The 20,731-nt window shown below is 35.4% G+C and overlaps 1 protein-coding gene across 1 annotated transcript; it reads right to left on the reverse strand.

The window, feature by feature from the left end:
* Positions 1-4,748: 4,748 nt before the first annotated feature.
* Positions 4,749-18,440, reverse strand: LOC144432874 (organic cation transporter protein-like). Its single transcript, XM_078121170.1, has 11 exons — positions 18,364-18,440; positions 14,787-15,235; positions 13,836-13,939; positions 12,576-12,730; positions 11,327-11,495; positions 10,830-10,983; positions 9,734-9,831; positions 9,067-9,287; positions 6,335-6,449; positions 5,421-5,630; positions 4,749-4,866 (listed from the first exon to the last, which is right to left on the reverse strand). Exons 1-11 carry the CDS (start codon positions 18,374-18,376, stop codon positions 4,770-4,772), a joined length of 1,785 nt encoding a protein of 594 aa, XP_077977296.1. The 5' UTR covers positions 18,377-18,440; the 3' UTR covers positions 4,749-4,769.
* Between the last annotated feature and the right edge of the window lie 2,291 nt (positions 18,441-20,731).

Consider the following 20,731-nt stretch of genomic DNA (forward strand, 5'->3'; position numbering starts at 1 on the left):
TGACACATGTGAATGTTGGGCACTGAATCAATGCGTAATCACTGGCATGGCTACTATAGACGGCCGATGCATGTGCGCCCGGTCAGACATGAAGAACGAACTTGTTGTGCAAATCAGAAAAAAATTGATGTAATATTTACAGAGCATCCCAACTTTGACTTTGTTGATAGTTTTAGTTAAAGATTCAAGTTCTGAGTTTCAAGGACACCTAATGTCAGCAAGTTTACGGTACGTAACTATGCTGTCATTTGATATAGCAGGACCAAATCATGATACACAGCCAGTAACGGTTAATTAATAAAAAAATAAATTATTTTAAAGTTTGTTTGACTATTATTTGTAAGTTTTTCGTTCACATTTGGTACTTTTTAAAGTCAGGGATTTTTTTTCTTAAAAATGTCATGAATTTGAAGAGGGAATGATAAACACAGCAGTGTACTAACAATTTTAAAAATGAAACAAGTGGTTACAAGTTTAGGATTTCTCAAAGTTTTTATTCAATCATATGTTCACTGTGACTTATTTTGAAGTTGTTCATTGTCCTTGTCTGAAAAAAGGGAATTATAAATTTTAGCACTGCTATTCATTGATATTCAGATTAAAAATTGTGACTACCTGGCTGTCCAATCTTTCTAAACAATATATCATTCATATATATATATATATATATATATATATATATATATATATATATATATATATATATATATATATATATATATATTCAAAAAATAGCTTACTGGGAACTGTTATTATGAATGGAATTTTTTTATGTAGTTAGGTAATGGTCTATACGTAATTATAATGGAATATCTCAGACCACAGTATCTCTATAGTGGTCTGAGATAATTTATATGAATATTTCATAGACAATAATAATTGACCCCACTCCCTGTCAAATGACACCACTTTTTGGAACCAAGGGGCCTGTGTCCCCACTTGTTGGAAACCTTGGCAGAACACCACCGTCTAACCCCCCCCCCCCACCCAACCCCTTTGTTACGTCAGAGCAGCATGTGTCTTTCATCATGGCAGAAGTCGTTGAGATTTGATGAGGGACAGGGCTCAAAATTAATACTGTCACGCGGTACATTTTGCTGCAATTTAATAATAGCTCAGAATATTTCCATCATTTTCAAAATTATGCTTAAAATTGGTAAAAGTCATACTGCATTCCTAATTTCTTGACCAGTTTTTAGCTTGAAATCAGTTGTATTATCAGGGAAATGACCGACTCCATAGCGTTTCATGACCAATGACATGCATGACCTTTGAAGACATTCCGATGTTTACATCTAACATGTAACCTGACTTTTTTACTTATTCACATTATTACTTTTAATTACTTTTAAACAGTAAATCCCAAAGGGGTTCTGAGTTCTAGAAATGTTTACATGTTATCTGGTGGATTATTTTGACAAGTTCACACTGAAGAAAAATGTTTCATAGGAGTAATGGTTTATATAAATGAAAATTCATCTAGCACACTGATGACAATCACGTAAGTGTTTCAAAAAGTTACATACTAAAGTTCAAATTGGATAACTTGAAAACATTGTTAGCGATGGCAATGCCACTTTGATTAATAGGACGAATGTATTAGTACTCCTGATAAAATCACACAATAGTTCATGGCTACAGAGGTACACCCATCAGGATGATAAGTATTTAATCATCTTCTTACAAAGTTGTTCTACAGACTTGTCAACCTTGCTAAAATGAAGGAAAGAGACTTGTAACAAGGAATTCAATAAAGAGAAGAGAAATGAAGTTGTATAGAGACTAACAGGACAGAAAGGATAGAGAATAGAACTGAAAAAATACATTTTTTTTTCTTGCCCCCCTTTTTTTTTATTTCGCCCGCCCGACCCACCTGACTATTCCATTGGAGATGAGAAACAAAAACAAAAAAACCTCACCCTTACGCGCGTTGTGAGCCTCCAATGCATGAATGTATATTCTTCGTGTGACCTACGTTTACAATGGTGGCTGCTCGGTGTTCACAAGCCGTATCTTTGGGTATTTTCAACTCGCCGTAACTTTCACAAGAATTCATCATTTTAGATACTATAAAAGCGAAAGTATCGACAGATATTTCCTCCTCCGTGCGACAAGAATCAATTTTGGAATTATTGATAGGAATACTGATTTTTCGGCGATTTCATGCATACTTGACCCCGAGGTCGTAAATTTCAGGCCCGATTTTTCGGCCATTTATTTTTTCGCCCAAAATTTACAAATTCTACAAAATAGATGGATTCTTGTGTACTGTAAGTGGCTATAGTGAGAAGCAAGGTCCGTTCAAGACTTTCAGTAGAAAGCGCGTGATTTCACCCAAGTCGAAGGTGACCTCGTTTGATTTAATTGTGTGTAATATATAGTGACAACAGAATAAAGGCAACTCGGTCGTATAGTTGAGTGCAGTGTCGTGAGTTCATGATCATTTAATGGTCATAACAAGAAAAATCGAGCATCTGAACAAAACAATAATGACGCAAATGGTAAGAAAACGGTTAAAAACATGAGGTACTCATCGAAAGGTCATCGAGGTATGCTCTAGTGTTCAACAGTCACATGGATGTACACGTGAGACCCAGTCTCCTCTGGGTGAGACCTAAATTTAAAAGCTTAGCTTAGTACCAGGCCAGTGCGGCTTCGAGTGATTGTACTTTCTAAATGGGGGGATTCGGATAAAATGAAAAGTACAGATATATCAATATCTTAGGCTAATATCTATTGAATTTGTTTTTACACAAACTTTGTATTATTTTAACACAAACTTTGAATGTATCAAATAAAAGAGTGTTTTGTCCTTGTTGAGTTATTCACCCTAATACGACAGCCATAACTTATGCGATACTCGTTACCGCTTGTTTTTGCTATATCTCCGCAAAAGAGCTGGAGGGGGGATTATCATCATGTCCCCACGCCATGTATTTCTATTTCTAAACAGAGTATATCATTAGAGGATGTCAATGAAACTTTGTAGAAGGGTTAACAATGAGAAATTCAAAAATTCACCAGTGACCAAAATTATCAAACACGATAGATATTTGACTCATGGCTACGAATGACCAAAATCTCATTGAAAGTTGCTCGCACCCGAGAGCTATCGGTGCGTGAAATTGCCACGAGTTAAATTCTACTCAACCGATTCCTCTCATGTGCACCGGGCTTTGCAAGGGAAGATGGAACCTGAGTATTTAATTAAATAAATCCTGTTTTTAATTACATCTGCACTTTCAATCAATTTCAAAGAATACAATGTGGATGGAACACAGAATTCAAATAAGCAATTCTTTATTGTTATTAAATGTAACACCACGAATCATAGTAATGTCTTATTAGACATTCAACGGCTTACATTGTGTTGCATTGCTGCAGAAGGCACTTTTTATAATGGGATTCTCATCCGAGTAGAATGCCAAAATTTTAGAGCATCTTGTAAAATAGCAATTTAGTCGAGGTGCTGTTTCCGCTATTATGTTGTATGCCGGCAAACATATAAGTGTAACCTAACTGGCAAGTATCCGGGACGTACCTCTCGGAAGCAATGACAACATTGGTTGTTTAGATAAGGATTGTAATGATACTTTATTATAACCCAGTAAAATCGTTAAGCCCTTTAAAACCAGACTATCAATTAATTGTATTTATTTCAGACTGACTAAGTTTCATTGAAATGATATGATGGGTGTTCTCTTTACGTGCATATCGGTAGTAAATGGTTTGTGGATTTTTGAATAGTTTTTCATTTGGGATGGCTTTTCAAGAGGTTTGCATTAAATTGAATTGCTAGCTCAAATGTTACAAACATACAGATTCACATAATATTAATATATGTATATATATATATATATATATATATATATATATATATATATATATATATATATATATATATATATATATGTCAAAAATATGTTGTTACATCACAGAATGACGTTATTACCTAGTATAATCCCTGTGTTTATTCGTATCACCATAAGTTCCGTTTTCGTAAAACTGACAAGAGATTGGAGACGATTATATTGATACGGATGACGAAATGGAACGAAAGATGATTCACACGAACGAATAGGTGATGTCCAATATAATTAATGGATTTATCACCTGCCTATGTCCAGGAAGTCAAAGAGAATATCCTCGAACAAATAAAAGAGATACACAGTCTGCTTCGTCCTCATGTCTTGCCATTCCAATGCCAAATAGAAGTGAGAAGCCACATTCAAATACATTACAGTATTTGATTATTTTAAATGATAAAAAATATTTTGGCATTGGTAATTTGATTATCACAATCCAAGTTGCTTTTCCAAGTGGTGAAACACAACACTATTAGAAAAAAAAAGGTTTAAAAATGACACTATATTTATCCCCATTTTGGCAGAAATGAGAAACGCAAATGTTCTACCATATTTTAGTCTTTAGACATTTAATAAACACCATACAATCATGCAGTAATTATCCGCCACAGTATCCCTGAACAATGACGCCAAGTAAACCGTCAAAATTTGCTGGTTTGAAAATTTTGAATGCCTATTTTCATCGTTATAATTAATACATTTACAGCATAATGTGAATAATTGATGCTCATGTAAAATGTGTATAATGTTATTACGAATAAACCCCAATATACCTAAAAATTATATTTATGCACAATATCAATAGAAGCATTGACAATGAAGTGATCCCACATAACAGACTATTGACTCATTGTGTAATTAAAGCAGAACCAACGAACTTATTCCTCTAAATGATCGCTTCATCTAAATTTTGCCCATAGGAACATCCGAACCATCAGCTTCGACTGTTTCCTTACCGCTAGTTGAAGTGCCACCGTTGTCCAGGGGCTTCTTTGTTTTCCTGTCAAAGATAAATGTATTGATATTGTTAACATCGATATAATGTACACTGGAGTAAATCATTCATTACTATGGCAACGAAAAGTTGTTTCCGATAATATAACTGCAGAAAATAGAATAGGTAGGTCGGGATTTTATTTTATTTTACATTTTACTTTTTAATAACTTCGAACCAAAGACATGATACTTGTTGGTCACAAAATACTTTCGTAATACTTGATGGGGGCAAATATGTAAATGCTAATTAAATGTGATTCGGAAGTAGAAAAACACAATTATGCAGATTGTGTTGTTATACGCTGAAAAGACATCGTTTCTTTCTGGAATGTAATGTTTTAAAAAGTAACCAAGATACTTTGGGAAGAAAATGTACAGGGAAATAAAAGTAAAGTGTCAAAACTTTATCTTTTTGCATGTCGGAAGATTAAACCAGGGTCGGTCGGGCTATCGGTAAACGCTATATTTCTTTTATCTAGTAGTACATAACATTCTTTTTTGTTTCTGTTATAATTTCTCTTGGTATGGGTTGATACACAAGTATATACAGACACTCACTTTCCGAACCGTTCTCCTTCCTCCATAGTTTCTGGTAATTTCTTTCCACGAGTTTCTGGTAGTGGATAAACCAGAATTCCTGCAATGATTGCAGCAACCCCAAATACAATAGCAGGCAGTTTTTCCCAGATTGTTGCCATGAGCAACAGTTGTGGAGCGACAATCCCCCCAACACGTGCAAACATTGAACATACACCAATACCAACTGATCTGTCAAAGTACAATATATGGTACAAAAATATGATATCTTGTATTTGATGATTATTGTCAACAGACAAATTGATTTATGTTGACAAATATGTTGAAAAAGTAGTGTGGCACTCTTTTCTGCAGAATGCAGTAAGGACCTTGGGGAAAAATCAAGGAAAAATTAGAGGGTCACCGTACAAGTCTTTCAAACATAAGTCAAAATATTACAATATCAAATTAAGAACTAAACGTACAAGCTAAAATTGCTGACGAATACTGTGTTAACCCTCTGGCAAAATAAAAGATTGTCGACTTCCTTGGAAGTGAACCCACAATTTTTTACAATAACATGTACTTCGAAAGGACCAGGAATAAGCTTTCATATATCAACGTTCACAGGGATTGTAAGAACTTTGATTTCAGGGAAGTGGGTTACAGAGGCGTGGATCGCACCACCTTTATTTATTAATTGATTGATTAATTAATTGATTGATTAATTAATTAATTAATTAATTAATTAATTAATTAATTTCTGTTATTGCCAAGCGCTGTGTGAGATGGTTTCTGAGGAATACAAATGAAGTGGTAGTTACAATAAAAGGCAGCAATTATTTGGTATGGTTGGCTGTGTAAGTTCATAACACTCGATGGCACGTACATGCCACGGAGAATCAAATGCCCAAAGTTTACACTGGAGGTCATGGAATTGGCTAATAATAGTTTACCTGACGGGAGTGGGGAACAGCTCTGCACTGTACACATATACCATACCAAATGAACACGTGACGGAAAATTTACTGATCATGGTGATTGTTATTCCAAGCCATACATATTGACCACCTGTAAATTCAAAATCAAAAGTTACTTTTCTTTAAATATCAGGAAGACACTCCATTTGCGGCATATTGAAAGCTGGTGTGATGTCATGCCCAATTTATTATTAGTACAAATATTATTTTCGTGAAGGAAAGACGGCACATTAGAAATTGATGTATACTAACCACAAAATAGAAAGTGCATGATATATATGAAAACATTTCACCCAAGAGGAATAATTTTGCCTGTTGTCGATTAATATGTTTCAGCAGCACGTTGCGACCGCCATGGCATAGCTTACACAATGTAAATTACAGAATCCAATGTCAGGCACCAGTGCATTGTTCGACAACAAACAGTTGCTTTTGAAGGGTCTTACATAGTGAATATGTACACACTTGTCGAATGTATGTAGAGCTAGCTGTTGGTACACATTTCTGAGAAAAAAACATTTGCAGCATACAAGGTGGTACACTGTATACCAACAATATGAGGTCAAGATTGAGTGTTTCTGGATGAAGGCCAGCATAAGCTAGCAAAACGTCAAAGAGAGAATGTTATTGGAACACCATATATGCTCTACTGAGATGGGATAAACAGCACAACAATGTCAATGATCACTCACATTCAGAAAGTCCATGAGTCATGACTTTATAAGTTCAATCCTCAGAGATGAGTAAAGTCGTCCTGGCGGCGTAGCAACAGAGGGAAGATAACATAAAATATATACATCAGGACATGAGTTGAAGGAAGAGCTCCCAAAGACTGGATGAGCGCACAACTGACAACATCCGGGCCTTGGTCAGCACGTTCACGCCACCACTTTATTCCCAATATTTTGCCATGCTGTATCCCCATTTACTAATGTGAGACTCGCTCCTATCTCAACTCCACAACTGACAATTTATTCACTGCATTTCACTGATATGTTATGATATTACTTCTCACTGGTGCCAGTGGTCGGATTTGGTAGCAGTGGGATTAGGAAGTGGTGGCAGCAGTGGTATCATGCCCAAATCACGAAATAATGCAAAGTAAGATAAAAGTGAGTCAAAGCAAAAAGTAACCCCCTTCTAATTTCTTTTTTTCCCCTAAAATATGGCCCTCTCAAGGACCGATATGTAAAAAGCGACACTTCACATCCTGCGTTTGCAGCATCTGCCGTCAGAATCGAGATTTGACCAGAGATCTCATAAGGCTATCCGAATGACATTTCACTATGGTTCCATGCTCGTGTGAAGTCATAACTGAGTCGCCGTTGCACTATAGTGACCATAACAACTCAAATAGTGGACATACCCGATATTAATCGTGCGACTTCAAATTTGTAACGTAAAACGTGACCTCGCAGATGAGACAAAATATAGAAGCTAATGCGCTATTTATAATTAACATTGGCAATCCAGAAAACCTTATGTAAAGCTCAGACCACTATAGAGATTTCAATATTGTGGTCTGAGTGTATAAGCAGTCTTACCTCTTGGGTGAAAAATAAATGTATGTATGTATGTATGTATGTATGTATGTATGTATGTATGTATGTATGTATATATATATATATATATATATATATATATATATATATATATATATATATATATATATATATAACTTGGTGAGTATCAATCTGCTAAGACAGTGGTCTATACCGCAGTGGCAGAGCGAGTTACATACGCTCCTCCTCCAAGTCGAGCACTCTACTCAACAAGCTACCAGACCCAGAAAAGAACAGCGACGAAACAAAAGTATATCGGTCTAACAGAGAACAACTTCAAACAGAGATACGCCAACAACAAACAGTCATTCAAACATGAAAAACACGAAAACAGCATAGAACTATCAAAACACATTTGAAAACTGAAAAGAAACAACGAGCCCTTTTCCATATCCTTGTCCATCAGCAAGACAGCCCAAGCGTACACCAATGAAACAAAACGATGCAACCTGTGTTTATCAGAAAAACTAACCATTATTAAAGCAGACAAAAACTCCACACTAAACAAAAGAACTGAGTTGATATCTAAATACCGACACGAGAATAAGTTTTATTTGTCCAACTTCAATAGAGCATCTATCACCTAAACTAAACCCGTTAACTAATGGAACACCAAAGCCCGACATGAAACAACCCCTACTTGTCCGCACCCAATATCTCACACAATAGCAACCAACACCTTCAAACACACAGCACCAACCCACCAACACATAGACAATAATGATGATATTTCTATTGTCTGCACTCTATATAAGCAGCACACCCAGAGAGTAGAAATCAGTTGTCTGATGATCGCACTATGCGTGAAACTCCAAGTTACAACCAAGAAAGAGTCCAAGAACTATCAAAACTATTGCGCTCTGCCACTGCGGTATAGAGCACTGTCCTAGCAGATAGATACTCACCGAGTTATATATATATATATATATATATATATATATATATATATATATATATATATATATATATATATATATATATATATATATATATATTCTGTAGGAACATTAGATTCATTTCGAGATTTCCAATACATTTTAACAACATTCTTGTTAATATAAAGCGGGTGTAATTGAAACTGTCCATCCCTTTGGTCAAGGTCTACCGTACAGAGTTAAGCAAGCTATGACGTATGATGTTACTCACATTGTGGCACAAACGATGCAGTAATACAAGCAATACCTCCAATCACCATCGTATAAAACATAGACCAGCGTCGTCCCAGACGACGATTGTCCATTATGACGATACCAAGGAGATAGGCGGGGACTTCGACAGCACCAGCCAAAAAACAATTGACGAAATCATTCCCTCCAAGGTTAGATGTATTGAAAGACAAACCGAAGTACACTAGAATATTGACAATCCTAACAGAGAAAGGAAGGAATTATTAGTTCACCGATAACATCCAAAAACTTGACAATGTTCACGAGGACAGATTCCCTTGTCACAGTCACATAACATTGAACATTGGACAAAAACACAGAAGTTCACAACATACTGCCATTATTAGATAAGTGATTCTTTTAAGCCCAAAAATATCAGTCAATCAAAGTTTTTAAACATTTCGTTATAAATTTCCAAATTTCACATAATTTGACAGTTTAAGTGCGTCTGGTGGTGCATTGAAACAAAACATTCTGCCTACAAAGTCATATACTGTTTAATGAACACTCAATGGTCTGGTTGTTAGGCGCGTTATTAGCTTAAAAACTAAGAACTTTCACAAATCTAATATGTTTTACCCATGTACTTCAGAGTATTCATTGGGTTCATCGTACACTTTAAAAACAGTTACTACATCATTACTCACCAAATATACATGAGGATGAGAGTCTTCTTTCTCATATTTGGCAAACGGAATAGTTCAAAAATCAAGAATCTGCCACCAACATTCATCTCTTCTTTTTCCTATAACATGGCAAAAAGAAGTATGATATGTACATGTAGTGTTTGGAAGATAATGTATAAATATATATATATAAATAATCTATTATAAAACTATATATATATATATATATATATATATATATATATATATATATATATATATATATATATATATATATATATATCAAAAGATAAGGATGTTATAAGTCGTTAATCGGAGTTCCACACTTCCTCATAGTTGGCAAAGGAATATTTACTTTCATAGCGAACAAAAACATAATTGAAAGTTATTATATAAATAGAAGTAAACCTCCGTAAAGAAAAGATTAGTCCGACCATCTTGTCACGCAATATATAGACAAACGCTTACGTGTACATATCAACTTTTGAATTAAGTGTATAATGCCAATATATATATATATATATATATATATATATATATATATATATATATATATATATATATATATATATATTGAACTCTATTAAACTCTATTGAACTCTATTAAACTCTATTAAACATTTTTCTGTAAAATCCCTTCCTCACTTACATCTATGAATTACAATATATAAGTAGACAGAGAATCGAAATACTATTACTTCACCAGACAGAAGTTCAAACACGGATGACATGTTAAAGTATTATAGTACCCCTGGGGTTAAAGTTTGGTTCACCCCATCGCTTTGCCAACGTTAACGCCACGAGAAGCCAGACTCATTGCAACCAAGAGGTGATATTAATCTACAAAAAAGTGCTTCCTAATCGATAACATCACTTAAAAAAATAAGGCAGATTCGGGCTTAACTACAAGTAGATGTATTTTACAATCTGGGATCGATCATATCTAGACGATAGAGGGAAAATAACAATACCAATTTGAAAGTAACTGAACATAGACTTTAAAATAACATTATGAATGACACATCATGAAGGATAGTATTCAAGAGCCGCTATCGTATAAGTTCGACTACATGTATGTATCTGTCGTACTGAGAATAGTCAAAATCGAATAAAATACCTTTGTTACATCTTCAATACTCGGTTTTAATGATTCGTCAAACATATCATCAGGTAGGGACACTTTGTTTACTTTAGCGAACCGTTTGATTATTTCCAAGGCTTGTGCATTTTTACCTACAGACAGGAGCCATCTTGGAGACTCTGGTACCAGCCTTTTAAAAGAACAAAATGTGTAACTATATGCCTGGTCTTAATTGTGTTCATGTTGTTATTTTCTTACTGTCCATTGTGAGATGGCAGGATTTGTGTTTGGTGTACTATTATAATAATCTAGATCTCTTCGGAAGAAATATTATGGGTGTTACCAGGAATATATCGACGGATAAATATATGTATATGACAGATATGTCGCTAGTAGGTTGACGGGTAGGTAGATAAATGAATAGATATAGTTACACGAAAGCGAAAAGTTGATGTTAAGAAAATTCTAATATAATAAAATATCACAAATATTTCATTGGAAACGAAAATCAAAATGTCTTCTATGATACTTACCACCAGAACGATACAAACAAAATAGTAGGTACAGAAATAACTAACTGTAGTATCCACCATGTACGAATTAGGTATGCATATAAGGCTAACAACATATAGCCTATACCAAAGAATACCATGGACACCATACCACACAAGGTTCTTTTGGATGGGCCGACCATTTCAGTAACTATGACAATCAAAAGATACAAATTAATAAAGAGTGAATGACTAATTAAAGGCGAGGACCACTCTCCGGGATATTAAAGTATGTTTTCATAAACTTCAGGCTGGAGACTAGAGTCATTTTATGATTTGACAGGGAAACAGTAAGTTAAAATGTTGTCTCATTTAGACGTTTTTCTGGGCACAAATTACCAAATCGCAATTCGCATGAATTATATGTACTTCTTCTGACTACAGTGAGGCAATGTGGCCAACAGCGAAATCCTCATATGAGGAACAAATGCAACGTATTATTTCTCTAAAATGGCGTGTCATAAAGATGACAACAATTTTGAAATTACTTGCCAAAAGCCCAGTCACCGAAAGGCATTAAGACTGAATAATAGAATCATTTGCGGAAATAATGCTCCGCGGAACTAGACGTATTTGAATCGTCTCATTACCGTTACCGTTCCAAAGTAACTTAACTTTAGTCTTGTAACTATTTGTCTGGAAGAAACCATTCCATGTAGCGGTTGTATACATTGAGCATTGAGTATAATGAATTACCTATGCATATGTGGCTGTTGTGCTAACGAATCAAATATGGAACTTTCAATTCATAGTTGTTTCAACAAGAATATTATTTATTGTTTCTAAGCGCCTGTACTATCAGGTTGCCCCCCCCCCCCACTATGATTTTTCACTAAAGTAGGCTTATCCGATGTTTATATTATTAGACACCGTACACAGGAAAGTTATTCTACATTAGTGGCAACATTACTTTCAAAAGAATTAGCAATATCCTTTAAGTACCAACTGAATTATCTGTGTGGCGAGCACTTTATTGGTAAAATAAGTGGCTATATGGATGAGAATTGGGTATTTAGCGGACGTTTAATTGATAAAACATCTTTACTATGTTTTCATACGTAACAACATAATGCAAAATAGCATATACCTAGTCTCTGTTTGTTACCCAATAAATTTGAAAACATTTTCTTAAACAAATGTGTAAAACGTGTGTATGTACAATAACGAACATTGTCCGGATTCCTAATACCCAACTGTATTTCTATAAGCATTTCATAATCAAGCCACTAACCTAATACAAATGATGCTAAGTAGGCACCATATATATTCACTGCCATAAAAAAGCGACAGATTGCAAAAACTTCATAGGTTGGTGAAAAGGCCTCTACAGTACCAACTACTGTTATTAAGACAAGGCTGCCTATCAAACCGCGAACACGACCAAACCTAAATGTAAATCAAAATATGTGTTATTTTCTTGCCAGTTTCTAAATTAACCAAATTGAATGTCAAAATTGATATTTACTTCAATCACCTTTATGTGTGCAATATTGAAATACCACTTAATGGTCAGTTAATGATTTGTCCGCTTCCCCCAACCATTCCACTTCCTTAGAAATGAATTAATCTAAACCCAACATTTTGAAATCAATCAATCAATCAAATAAACATATAGTAATGTATTACAATTTTGGATAGTACCTATGTTACTAATCATGTTGCATTTGTGTTAATTTTGCTGTTGGTGCTGTAAGCTTAACTTTCTCATGGTGATTAAAATTACCTTGAATAGTTAAACTTGTACATGATGTACAACTATGTTTAATTTGTAGTTATTGGCGCAAATTTGCTACAGGTCTAGAAATGTGAAAGGTCTGATTGGTGTTAGCAAATGAACGACTGCTTTTGTGTTAGCGAATGAACGACTGCTTTATCATTATATTCAAACATTTAAACTGTAACAGTTATAAAACATCCATAATGCATCACAAACGGAGTTAGGCATATTTCAACGCTAGACTAACAATAACAGATACATCGTACACAAAGGAGGATCCTTTACCCGATGACATTGCAAAACGATAACGGCTTTGAACTCAGCCTTCTGCTGAAATGGTTACACTTGGTCCTGATGATAGTAATGTCTCCAGTTGTTCTTACTGATTAGCAACATGATTTCTTTTGCATTTCTACATCGCAACTGTGCACCCAACCTCTATATAAATTAAATTGTTTATTTTGCATTTGAAGTCGTCAGAGTGTAATATGTAAAATGTACCATAACTGAAATGCCAGAGTAATTCCAACTATCCTGTAAATCTGTAATGAGTACTATGGTAGCACAGTGATTACTACTCCCTGATCATGTAAATATGTTGCAGAACTACAAGATGGCTACTTTGATAAAACATGACACTTAGTATGGACTCTGACAGGTATGGGTTTCAAATGGGCAATACAAATCATGTTATTCCATTTCTCGTCGAAATCATTGATTGGGCATGAGGTAAATGTTGACTGGTGTGAAATGTCAACAAAATGATATTCTTACTTGTCCAGTACGATTCCATAGAAGATAGATCCAACCATCATTCCAAACATATAGCAGGAATTCGCCAAAGCCGTTAGATATGATCGACTGCATACCAGATCAAACTATGAAAACATAACCCATATGTACAACTTTATTAGACAAGTGTACATTATTATTGTTCAAATATTACCATACTTGAAGCATCATTTATAGAATTCATGCTCTTAATTTTGTTGTACTCGAGATAATTGTATTCAATGGGACAAGTTGTTAAACATATGCTACATGGAATATTCCTATTATGGAGTTATCTACTTCTCTTTGAAGTAAATATTAACAACTAATTAAATGGTACACATTCTCAATCGTTTCCAGGGATTGTTAATTATTCATGTGTATTGATAAATATAGAGTACTATTATCAGACATCGTAAGCATTCATTGACCCAACCAGTCAGACATCCATATCTCTTCATTCATTCATCTAGCCATCTGTCAATCCATTCATCCATCATCCATCCACCCACCCACCACCCATTGATCCATCCATCCATCCATCCATCCATCCATCTGTCCGTCTGTTAATCCGTCTGTTCCTCCTTCCCTCCCTCCCCATCTACCCATCCATCCATCCATCCAACATGTCATCACCAGTAGATCCATCCATATTATGTCAAAGTATTAACATGGGATGTGTGACACATTAATTGATAAATTTTGCCGAGCCAAGTTGTCAGTCTGGCTTCATGATAGCAATTGCAATGTTAATTATCTTGCACTTTAATGAAAGAAGCAACTCTGGGCCATAGAGTACATTCCTCCGCTTTTCGATCGAAACTGAAAGTCGAAAATGTGAATTAGAGAAATACATTAATAAGTTTGGCTGTGACAGTTTCATGTTCCTTAAATACAGTGTCCGATTAATGTGCCAAGGATTAATGTAACATATGGCTGGTTTCTCCATCATACCTCATGCGAGACAGTGGACGTATACTGCGATGTATCGTACTCCCATCCATAATCGCAAGTCAGTTTGGTGCTGTTATAAATGTAACTCGCGTCCTTTTCAACCGAATAGAGTATAGCATCACTTAAGCTGACATTGTAACGTTGACATTGACTAAACGTAGATATCGGACCACATCCTAAATCCGTCGTTTCTCTAGGAATGGTGACGTTTTTTACCAGTTCTGCACAGCTGGCAGTAGTGAAGTTACCAAGGCAAACCTGCTTGCTTATTTGGTCTACGTTTGGTACTTTACACCAGAAGTCAGTCCCAGCAAAGAAGAACACTGGTATTATTGCATGATAGACAGCTGGGAATGCTACCAAGCCAAGCAGAATAAAGATCCGCTTCTGGTAGGTTCCGAACTCTCCCAGGAAGTGTTTCAAAACGTCATCAAACTGCAACATTGTACCTAATGAGAAAGTCAATATAATTTGCATTTCAATGGATGTACACTTTCTCAAATCTCATTGCTGGTCGCTGCTTTGCACTATGTGGTGATTGGAGGTATTATACATGTACATGTTGCGTTCATTGCTGCATTTGACAAAGGAGCTCGAGCTACATTAAATTTGTTACATGTTTGGTCTTTTTGAAGGGGAACGCCACTAAAGGAAATAAAGTCATTTTTAGCACAACTGAACTGATAAGGTTCAGTATTGCTATAGACATGGCACGGTGTATGTTCGTGTTTGTTTGTTTGTTTGTTTGTGTGTGTGTGTGTGTGTTTGTGTGTGTGTGTGTGTGTGTGTGTGTGTGTGTGTGTGTGTGTGTGTGCGTGTGTGTGTGCGTGTGTGACGACTTATACTCAAAAATTGCCAGACCGATTTGGTATTTACTTTTGGTGTCTAGTTGGGAAATTGTTCAAAGCAAAATATTCGCATGATAGAAATTTGGTGGGACCATTCTTTAGGGGTGTGTAGATTATGCTTTGCTCGTGATATGATGATTCCACCAGTAATATACAAATTACGGCTAAAATGTGTCTTTTTGGTACAAAAACTCTTCACTTCCAAAATTACCGAACACATTGGACTGACATTTCATGGGGATGCACCAGGGGGCATATAGATGAAGAAATATTAAGCATATAATGATGTCATCAGAGATACGCAAAATAAGGGTAAAATGTGAATGTTGGTCAAAGCTTATATCTCAAAAGGTACTTGGTGAATGAGACTGAAATTTGGTGAGATGTTTCTAGCAGTGCTATTCTGTAGACTTTGTCCAATACATTTTGACACAACTGGCCATAGCAACCATGACCATGCCAGTATAGTTTGCTAAAATAACATCGTCTGGTATACAAGTGAGTAAACATTCCAAAAATGTATGCAAATATCCCTAGCAACAGCCAAACGATCACATGTATTGCAAAGATAAAAACAGTTATTAATAGACAAGTGAATAAACATCCAAAACTGTCTGTAAATTGCCTAACAACATGATCACTCCCATAGCAACAGCCAATGATCAAGTATATTGCAAAGATAACAGGGATTAATGGACAAATGAATAAGCATTCAAATATGTATGCAAATATACTTAGCAACAAGACCACTCCCATAGAAACAGCCATATGATGATGTACATCTCAAAGATAATATCAGGAATTCATAGACAAGTGAATGAACATTCAAACATGTGTGCAAATATGTTCACCAACATGACCACACCTATAGCAACAGCCAAAAATTGAAAGATAACAACAGGGCTGGATAGGCTATTGGATAATCATTCAACAAATGAACACCTATGCCTAGCATGGTCAGCATGTGGATACATATTTTTTTAATCAATACAGTTGTGCTTTAACGCCATTGGTGCTATTTTTGTAAATTTTGGGTTGCAGACAGTCGTGTTATGATTTTATATCCCTTAAATTACTTGCCATTACCAAGAAATGCAAAATGGAAATCATTGACCGTCAATTGTTTAGTGGCATCCATTATTTGCCGCTGCGCGTTTTCTCATGGCACTAGCTTCATAACTATGGAATGATTGAGCGCTGCATATTCATGAGTAATGAATAAATGCACATTGAATATTCAAGACTTCCCTTGCTTTGTGTTGCCTAGTACAATTACATAATGTCCATACATGACTTGATATGATTCAGCAGGACGAATAAAAGTCGAAATAGGACTAACTACAGACCGTCCATCTGGAGGGTCTATGGATTAACCGTTAACTTTGTTATTCAGCGTTTATGTCTCTGAAATTGGAGCGAACAAAGTCCGTAGAAGACAGATCGAAACGTCGCATTCGTTTCAAAAGTTTGCCATTTCAAAGTAGCTATATTTTACAATCCTTTTGATTCTGGGAACAATTAATGGAAAATAAATTTTCCATTCTAATTGTTGTTGTTTTGCTTGCCAATTTCATAATTTTAAATGGATTAGCGTGTTTTGTGCAGTTCTACCAAAATAGCTATGGTCAAACAAACCAACTTTAAATGATTTTTATAGTTTTCGCATTTCCCCATCAACACATTTCTGCTCTTTGTTTTGATACACTGCAAAATTTCTGTTTTGTTAACTTCAATATTGTAACGGACACCCCATTGCATTAAGATGATAATTTGCATGTCGACGTCGTACAACATTTAGCCACTGACGTCACAATGTTATCAAATTGAGAGAAAGTAAATTTCCCGAGTATCAAAGTAAAGCACGAAATTATTGTCTTGGTATGACGTAACTACTGGCCAACAGGAGACAATCTTTGTTCTGGGTAACTTAGTGCTATTAAGTTAGTATTTCGTTCTGTAGTTTATTAGTTTGATATTTTCCTCAAATCTAGGTCAGCTATAAAAGTCTATTTGTTTTTCTTCTGGGCGGCTAATAGTATATGCTTTTCCCTACTTTGACTTGCGTTATGAGTGTGTTTGTGTGAAGTTTGGGCAAGGCTACCTATTTCTAAACCTGCCGGTCACTGTAGCAGTGTCGGAGCCAAACCATTTCAAATTTGAAAGCTTAAGAAATATATTTTTTCATTGGCAGAATCTAAAGGTTTGCATATGGCATTGCAGAATGGTTCTAATGTCTTTAAATATTTTTGTTAAGATCACAATCTTCATCTGTGTTTAGGTTCTGTTCATTCATGTTTTACGTCCGGATTTGTATATGAATACCTCATTGACGAGGGGACTGCCAGTATACATGCTTAGGTGAAAACCCAGTAATTCTACGAAATTGTCTTATTCTGCAACATTTTCGCACATAGCAGTACGGCCGCGGAGAACACCGCAGGTAATTGTACACATCAATACCCAGAAGATGCACTATTTTGGCATTCAAGTGACATGGAGTTTTGTAATAGTGTAAACAGAGTAAATACCTAAACGTTATACTTTCTTTCGCCGGAAATTGGTTTTCTTCTGCTTTTAAAGTTTGCGTGGTTTGATTTCCCTATGTAGCCACTATGGAGTGTTAAATGTGCCATAACAGCTAAATATAAAAACGAAAATGGCATACACACCTACCAAAAACTAGAGTAATCACCCCGAACGGATAAATTTAAAAACATTCATTAACTTACTCGAAAATGGCATGAGATACCCACGAAAGATTGAAGCAGACAGCTCGTAGAAACGGTGTGGTCAAGCTGTCCTTCTCGAATAGTGAGAACGGTATTATATAATTTGACCACCACTCCACAATTAGCAAGATAAAGAGACAGCGGAAGTAGCCCAGTCATTTCTGTGGGCGACAGACAATGCACCATTCATGTTTCAAATACCATTCATATCTAATCACTCTGCACACAAAAAGCGCTGTAATATTATTCTGACTGAAGTATGACAACAACATTATTAACATAGTAACACGATACATGTAATCACACAAGTGAACATAGAAAGAGGTTGTCAAACTAGAACGATGTGGTCAGCATAGGAATTCATCCATTTTAAATACGAACAATGCTGCCACGTAAAAGTATATTCATGTAAATGCCTAGGCACCTCACAGCAGCTGGAATGACCAAGTTACTGGTTGTTAAGCATCGGAGATATAAACTGTCACTCGAGGACAAAATCGTAAGGCATTTTGGTTGTTTTTCTTGCACGTATTGTCCATAAATTATATGTAATTGCAACTAACTTCGAATTCAGATATGAGGGACAGAAGACTGTGCCTTTTTGTTATATAATTTTAGACTAAGATGAATGTCAGTCATAACCATTGAACGCCTGATTAATGCAAAACGGTGTTTGAAATGGCATTATGTATCGTAACTTTTGATTTGTGGGATCAAATTCTGGGAAAGATCCCAGCCGATATATCTTGATAGACATACATACATACATACATACATACATACATACATACATACACACACAGACACAGACATACATACATACATACATACATACATACATACATACATACATACAGACAGACATACAGACAGACAGACAGACAGACAGACAGACAGACAGACAGCAATGTTTGTGCTACACTAACTGTAAATGGTAACGTAATTAAGAAGTTTAGAAGTTGATATGTAAATTGTATGCCTAATTTCTCCAGTGTAATGGTAAAAGTTAACTAATAACTAAATAACTTTAATGACGTGTGTTTTTTGCCTAACGTGAAGAACTAGGTTTCCTCTCTATCTTGCTTTCTCGTTTTGGTAGTTCTTCGACTGCGTATTATTCTGTGTTTGTGGCCGTCGTTTGCACTGGTTGGTTTTCCGTTCCACTGTGTGTCTATCCCTCGTTTTTTATGTTCTCCACTTTTTCATTCACTTTCTGTCGTTTGATGCTTCTTGTTTCGCTTGTCTATTGTTCTTGTTTTTTTTCTTCAATTTTGTGTTCACCTACAATTATATGCTTATTTTAGATCTTAATTATATACACAGCAGTGAGACAGTTAGTAGTTCATTTTTTGCTTTGATTTATTTATTATCAACCATAAAGTTGGTATTCGTGAGGGTTGCGTTTAAGTGTGCACTGGGCACTGCATCAATGAAGACAATGAAGAAAGAAAAGAAAATATTATCTAATTAGTGAAATCAATCAAATTCACAGTCTCAGGATTCTAGTTCTGATGAGACTTTACAACATTTGCAAAATCTTTGTATTCTGAATGAACCACAGGTCTAATAACTTGTGCTGAAGCTCGTTAGATTTCGCTCGGTGAGAGCGCCCTACTAAGTATTTTTTTCTTTTACTGAATCTTGGTCATTGGAATTATTCCCTTAAAATGTTATCAAGTTACTGAGGGCGGACGTTTCCGTTGTAACAGATCCACATGATATATTGAATTTTACAATGATTCTTTATTCATTTGATAGAATACCATACCCTTTTAGTGACGCCAAACGTGACAGTTGTGAAGGCTTAATCTGATAACACCAAGAAGCTAACGAGCTACTTGGTGCTATAAACTGATTTCCCTCTAGTAAATTCCAGGTTAAGATGGCATTCCCATTGACGTTTATAAGGCTTTTTTCGCACAATTAAATAACCATAGGCTTCTTTCTGTTAATTATCCATTTGAATGTGGAAATGTATCGTTATTCCAAAGAGGAGGTTTGTTATCACTTCGTCTGTCTTGCAATTCCAGTGCCACATGCCTCTAAATAGACGTTAGAAGCCACGATCAAATACTTACATTACAGTGACAAAGCTTATCCTACAGTGATGTAGTATTTGATATCTTTAATGATAAAATCCATTTTGGCATTGCTGGTTTGATTACCACAATCCAAGTTGCTTTCCCGAGTGGTGAAACACGGTACTATTAGAAACAAAAAAAGTTCGAAAATGACTATATTTGTCCCATATTGGCAGAAATGAGAAACGCCAATTGTTATCATATTTTATTCTCTAGACATTTGATAAACACCATACAATCATGCTGGAATTATCCCGTCGCCAAGTGAACCGTCAAAATTTGTTTTC

Source organism: Glandiceps talaboti, chromosome 3 (assembly GCF_964340395.1).
Source record: "Glandiceps talaboti chromosome 3, keGlaTala1.1, whole genome shotgun sequence".
Taxonomy (NCBI): Eukaryota; Metazoa; Hemichordata; class Enteropneusta; family Spengelidae; genus Glandiceps; species Glandiceps talaboti.